The 7,070-nt window shown below is 43.1% G+C and overlaps 1 protein-coding gene across 1 annotated transcript; it reads left to right on the top strand.

Moving 5' to 3' along the window:
- The first annotated feature begins 513 nt into the window (after positions 1 to 513).
- On the top strand, positions 514 to 2,772 carry LOC122238017 (alveolar macrophage chemotactic factor-like). Its single transcript, XM_042984387.1, has 4 exons — positions 514 to 804; positions 968 to 1,100; positions 1,220 to 1,303; positions 1,671 to 2,772. Exons 1-4 carry the CDS (start codon positions 597 to 599, stop codon positions 1,687 to 1,689), a joined length of 444 nt encoding a protein of 147 aa, XP_042840321.1. The 5' UTR covers positions 514 to 596; the 3' UTR covers positions 1,690 to 2,772.
- Positions 2,773 to 7,070: the final 4,298 nt, after the last annotated feature.

The raw sequence follows: 7,070 nt of genomic DNA, 5'->3' as shown, positions 1-7,070 counted from the left end.
AGCTGGAGTAGAGACACCTCCATCGAAGTATCTTGGCCTCTGAGGCTAGCCGAAGTCCAAAGGATCGTAAGTTGATTCGAAGAACCTAGAATGACCCGCCTGAAAGCAGGAGAGGAGTGCCTTTCAGTTCAGCGCAGTTTCCACCACCGCTGACATTTCCTGAATGGTGGTGGTGGTGGTGGTGGTGATGATAAATAAGCAAGAAGGTTCAGAAATTTGTCTGAAGTCAAACCTGCCAGTTTGGTTCCGGTCTTCCTCTTCAGCCGGAAACCAGGGACAACCCGCAAAGGGCTCTGTCCCCAGGAGAAGCTGGCCTGCGCTTGCCCCGGCTGGCCTACGGGATGAAATCCCTGCAGGATCGCTCCCCACCGCCGGCGGGAGCAGCAGCTCCATCCTCCACGGGGCGCGGCTACCAAGTCCACCCACCGCGCCACCGGTGCAGGGAGCTCCTCCCAGCCGCCCTCCTCCTCAACTCCTTCTGCTCAGCCCCCCTCCACCCAGCCCCCTCCCCGCACCCCTCCTCCAGGGAGTTTCCCAAGCATCCCAAGGCTTGAGCTTCCTGCGGAGGGGGGAAGGGGCCCGTGCCGATAAAAGGGATGCGGAGAACTTGGGGAAGCCACAGTGCGAGGGAGCTTCAAATCCGGGCTCCTCTCCCGCCTCTGGAACCCGCACCCCTCGCCGCACTCGTGGCCGCCATGAGCCTCCCGCCGAGCCGCGCCGCCCGCGCCCCCCGCCTTTCGGGCTCGCTGTGCGCGCTGCTCCTGCTGCTGCTGCTGCTGACGCCGCCGGGGCCCCTCGCCAGCGGTGAGAGCGCACGGCACGCGGCACGCATCCGGGCAGGGCGGCGCGCCCGGCCTCCGCGGCCGCCCCGGGAGCGGGGAGGTGCCCCGGGCCGGCGGGCGCGGGGAGAGCTCTCCTCCCACCTGCCCTATAACGGTGTCTCTCTCCCTCTGTCTCTGTGCCCCAGCCGGTCCCGTCGCGGTCATAGTGAGGGAGCTGCGTTGCGTGTGTTTAACCACCACACCGGGGATTCATCCCAAAATGATCGCTAAAATGCAGGTGATCGCGGCCGGGCCACAGTGTCCCAAGGTGGAAGTCATGTAAGTCCTCGTGCGCCGCGGTGTCCACTGTGACCTTGACAGGAGAGAAGTCCCTCAGCCCGAGTCTTCAGCTCCCGTGGCTCGAGGGCTCATCCTTTTGTGTGTGTGTGTGTCTGCAGAGCCACCCTGAAGAACAAGAAGGAAGTCTGTCTGGACCCAGAAACCCCTGTGATGAAGAAAGCCATCCAGAAAATCTTAGACAGGTACACTGTCCCTTTGATCTTTGTGCTTTGTAATCTCTTTTGAGAGATTAGACTTCTCAAGTTCCTTATTCTCTGCAACGGCTGTCTTTGCCTACCCGTTGGAGACCACGCTTGGGATAAAAGATCCTTGAAGAGGGGGCGGGGGGGGGGGACTGTTCAGCAAAGTCCTGGGGAAACTTTTTTATCACCAATCTAATTGTCATAGAGGGTTCCATAGAGATCGTGGCTGAAATGTATTTTGTTGTGAGTATAGTCCTTGAGTCCACCCTTGGCTTTTCATTGGGCTTAAGCTCTGTGTTCTGAAAACAGGTTGGAGTAGAGAGAGTGTGGAAATTCGGTTCAACTGATACAATTCTTTTCTCAACAGTGGGAAAAAGGCTGATTAAGAGAAAGGACCATGCGTTGGAAAAAATTGCCCAGTTCCTTGGCCAAGCCGTTTTCTGCGTGTCTCAGGACCCAGTGAAGACAAAAGCAAGGGCTGGTTTTCTCCAGGGAGTTAGGCTTCTTCATGAACTCCCTACTTGTGAGAGAAGGGCTGAGCGAAGATTTATTTTTGTCCTTCCAGCTTAATGCCCCGGTCCTGAAGTACTTCACATAGTATTCCCTGCTATTTATTTGCTGTTATTTTGCCTGCTGTGCTATTGAAACCTTTGGCAATTGATTGAACTGTGAGTCAAAAATCACTGGTTGTTAATCGTTCAAGGTGACTTTTGTCATTTTAGAATATATTCCTGATACTGTTACTGAGGAGGCTGGGGATTTCATGTGTGAATGGTATTTCATTAGAATGCTGTATGTGAAGATATATTGCTATCTTTACTCCTCATGAAATAGGAAATGTTTTAGTATTGTTTCTTGGGGAATATGTCAGGAGAACTCCTTGCTCTTAGACCTGAAATGCTGAGTTGTATTGCCTTAGAAAGCTGAGCGTATCGTGCAGTTATCTGTATAAAATATATTTCCTTATTTAGAATTTTTAAATGTTTAAGTTCTATAAGGACTAATATATTCTTTTCCTATAACTTTAGACATTTGATGTCTTCTTAGTATGGCATAATGTCATGACTTACTTGTTAAACTTTGATTTTATGGTATATATTAACCATTTTGCTAGGAGTACTATTATTCTAGTCACTAAAGATGTTTTGGATAAATGAAGAAGCTAGGAAATAGGTAAATTCCCTACTTCCAGTTTTTATAGAAATGCATTGTTTGCATTTTTTAGCAACAAAGGCAAACTTAACCATGACCTGTACTCCGGCAGTTTTGAAAATGTATTTGCGCCATTTAAATATAGATTCACATTTGGTTTTCAAGAAATATACGCAGGTTGAGGTTTTGACCATTTTGTTATAAAGAATTACCTATGCATCACACCTGCGATGTCAAAATTACTTTTCATCATATGTCTTACTGGTTTATGGTACTTCTTCTGTTCTTTGGAAAAAATAAAAGATATATAAAATTTACTTATGTCGTTTCTTCCTTCTGATACTGTTGCAAAAACTTTGCTTTATCTTTAATTCTACATTATCTGAGAAATAACTATGCTGCTCTCTGGCTAGCAGAGAGGACCCTCATTTCCCCTGGGGCCCACTGTATAAGTTCAACCTTTCTCCAAGATCAGTCCCCTTCCAGTTACTCCTTCAGAGTACCATCAGCCTTTGGGCTGTTTAGAAAACACAAATTTAAGGTAAGGCTTCCTTGCCGTAAATCCTTAACTGGTTCCCTATTTCCTAGATGGGAAATAAAAATTGTGAAACATGGCATATTCGGTTCTGTCTCATCTGACTGACGCCTGATGACTACTTTAACTTCACGGGTCCTTTGCACCCTTGCAATCAAGAGCTTATTAGTTCCCTAATTGGGAGTGTTCTTTCCTGGGTCCACACCTTTGCATTTGGTAGGGCCTCTACCTGGAAGGGCCTCACCACTTTCTGCCTGTAGGAGGAAGCTTATTCATCCTTTAGAACTCAGCTCAAACAATGCTTCCCTCAGGGAGTCTTCCTTGGCACTCCCAGAAGAATTTGTGGTTTCCATTTTGGTGTTCTCCTAAGGATCTTCTAAATATTTCAGTGTTTTTGAATAGCAAATATTGTATTGTGGGGTTTTTTGTTTGTTTGTGAATTTCTTTATTCTTTATATGTAAGAGTTCTCCTCGATTGTCAACCATATGCATCTCTGCATCCCCAATACCTGCCACAGATTGATTTAAGGAATTAGTAAATTATCCCGAACCTCAGGTTATTAGACAGTGCCCTAACATCAGTAACCTGCTCAATGTGATGTTGCATAAATGGTAATTCCTTTACTCTCTTTTCTTCAGCTTGTCTGCAAGTAATCTAACAAGAGCCCTGGGGTAGGTAGTCCCCTCAACCTGTAACATCTACTCCTCACTTTCACGTGGCTAACTCCATTCTCCCTTTGAGGTCAGTTGACCTGTCACTGAGGACCTCACTGATCCTTGCCCTCCCCAGATGAAGGCCTCTTTTGCATCCTCTCATAGCACTTTGTTCTTTTCCTTCATAACATTTTGCCACTGACATGACTGTAGAATCCACAGAGACTAGATCCCTGTGGTCATTTATTTAGGGTCTATTCCAGCTTCACTGTGAGCTCCATGAGGGCCAGAATACCTTTGTCACATTCGTTGCTGTTTTTAGGCCATTGCCTAGCCCATAGTAGGTGCTTAAGCAGAAGACTGGTCCGGACTGAAGGAGTCCCACTGTCTCTCAGTATCAAAATAGCAATTTCATGTAAATAACTCATCCTTTGGAAAAGCAGGAAAATGAAAGGAAGGAGACTAATCCAATTGATATGCATATACACATACACCAACTGGATCAATATATATGCTTATATTGGTGCATATGTATTTATTAGTACATGCTACTATATTATTAACACATCTGTATCTAAGCTAAATTATTCTACATCTTTTCATCTCTCTCCTTATACATAAAACACCTATTAGATTAGTATATGTTATTAACATATTATTAATGTATTATTACAGTAATTATAGTAATACATCATTATTATGTATTAATATAGCTCTACGTAACACAGAAGAGGGAGAAAGACAGGAAGATACAAAGGTATGGAAAATTTTAAAGAGATGATTTACTGACCAATTTTTTAGCAATATTGAAAAAAAACAAAATACCTCAAAAATTTTTAAACTTTCATGATCTTTTTACTCTCCCAAGTAGTACTTTTTTCCCTTTGAACCTATGAATCATATACTAATATTAGGGAAACATTGAGAAAGCAAATCAAATTACCATAGATGTGTGAACTATAAATTTCAGTGTTTTAAATAATCTCCTATTTGTCATACCAGCCCCAAAATACTCATTGAGTCAGTGCTTGACAATAATAAATGAAAGCATATTAAATGTCCTTTCGAGAGGTGAAATGTACGTTCTGGAAGAAATAAACATTACTGATTACTTTTTTCTTTGCCATCATTCAAGATCTTTGTTTTACCCAGAAACAAGACTTATAAGTTTGGTTTCTCTATAGACCATAGAGTAAGACCTCATTTGTAGTATTCTTGCAATTCTGTTTGTCATGCTCATGCTATAATTGGTTGTTCTATAAAGAAAAGAGATGATGGGGCGCCTGGGTGGCTCAGTCGGTTAAGCGTCCGACTTCGGCTCAGGTCACGATCTCGCGGTCCGCGAGTTCGAGCCCCGCGTCGGGCTCTGGGCTGACGGCTCGGAGCCTGGAGCCTGTTTCCGACTCTGTGTCTCCCTCTCTCTCTGCCCCTCCCCCGTTCATGCTCTGTCTCTCTCTGTCTCAAAAATAAATAAACGTTAAAAAAAAAAAAAAAGAAAAGAGATGATATTACGGAAGTATAACCTATACAAGACCCTCATTGGCAGTTACTACTCACTAATAATAGCATCACCATTTATCTTACCACTAGCAAATTCAACGACTAATATATCTGGGGGAAATTAACCCATTGTAAGTCTTCTAGAGATACATTTTCCTCACACAAACTCCTAAATATCACATTCACTCTACTGTCTATCTGAAACTCACTCTCAGTTATGAAAGCACTAGGACTTGAACAAGAGGCCAGCTAAAATATCTGTTACTGCCCCCCTCCAGACAATTTCCAATGTTTAATTAATGCCCTTCATTTTACCACATTTTCCTGCTTGCCTCTGGGTGTGACACATTCACATAATCCTTCAATTCTTGAAGGTATGACAAGATCTATGATAAATCTGACTAGTGGCTTTGTTTTTCTATCATACTTGTAATTCTTGCATAAGGAAAATCACTGCGGGTAGCTCTCATATTGTATTTAACTTCAAAAGTCTTTCCTGGATGTTACAAATTGAGAAATTTACCAGACAGAATGAGTACCTGGGGATTTTGATTTGCCTCCCTGACTGAATCACAGAAGACAGAGAGAATGCACATGATTGTAATTTTGGCTGACCGTCCTGGTTTGCTTTTAGTCAGCAAAATTAATATTATATTCCCGAAAAGGATTGTTCATACTTCAAATATGTACAGTGAAATAATGACATAGGGAGACTTAGAGTTTACATGCAAAAGTTTCTTTCTATGAAGTCTAGAGTCCTATTTCGTAAATATTGAGAAATTGCAAGAACCCGTACCTCCTCTGTAAAAACCACATTCTTTTTTTCTTAATTTTTTTTAAACGTTTATTTATTTTTGAGACAGAGAGAGACAGAGCATGAACAGGGGAGGGGCAGAGAGAGAGGGAGACACAGAATCTGAAACGGGCTCTAGGCTCTGAGGTGTCAGCACAGAGCCCCACGCGGGGCTTGAACTCACGGACCATGACCTGAGCCGAAGTTGGACGCTTAACCGACTGAGCCACCCAGGCGCCCCAAAAACCACATTCTTAAAAGATGTGATTCCACTGCCACATAAATGTGGGATGATTGTTTCTGACCCACCTCTAGGCTGAACAAAGAGAAAAATCGCTAACTGGTTTCCAGCTGGAGAGGTCAGTAATTGTAATTCTTTACAGTTTGTGGTACAATACAAAGTCAGGGTAATTATGTTTCAAATCTGGTTTTGAGTACTTCCAGCTATTTGACCTTGGCAATTTATTTAACATCTCCATCCCTCGGGTTTCTCATCTGTAAAATCAGTAGAGTAATAATATCTGTCTCACAGGCACTAAGGGCTGATCCTGGAACAGAGTAGGTACTTGACAAATATTAGTTCCTATTCCCTAATTTAAAGTCAGAAAACTGAGAGCTCTGTAGCTTAAGTGCCATCTTTTTGTTCAAGTGTATCTGTATTCTTTCTATCTATGCATGGATCCTTAAGTTTTAGCGCAGGATTTGTTTCCACAAGTCATTTTTAAGAAGCTTCTGGGAACAATGTATTCATATTCTCTGTATTTTTTTTCTGTCATTCATGTGTTAGTATTACCAACATATACGGTATATTTTTCTTCTTATAAATATTCATCCATCAATACCCATTTATTGATAATCTTGTTACAGAATAGACCCAGTACAGGATTCTTGAGATACGGAGATTACAAAAATGAGAAGCTTTCAGCCTAAGTTAAGGTCTTATGGCGGCCAATATACTGAATTCTCTCTGACAAAGCTTTACTCGAAAGCTGAATGATAAGGGACTAGATTTTTTTAAAAGAGAGAGAAAGAGTCTCTTGGGTGGGATTCCCCAGAATCAAACCCTGAGAGGACCTTTGTGTGCAGGAAGTTTACTGAGGAGTGCTCTAAAGATTAACATCTGTCAGGAAGTA

The sequence above is a fragment of the Panthera tigris genome, chromosome B1 (genome assembly GCF_018350195.1).
Source record: "Panthera tigris isolate Pti1 chromosome B1, P.tigris_Pti1_mat1.1, whole genome shotgun sequence".
NCBI classification, from domain to species: Eukaryota; Metazoa; Chordata; class Mammalia; order Carnivora; family Felidae; genus Panthera; species Panthera tigris.
This window is presented reverse-complemented; position numbering and strand designations above follow the sequence as displayed.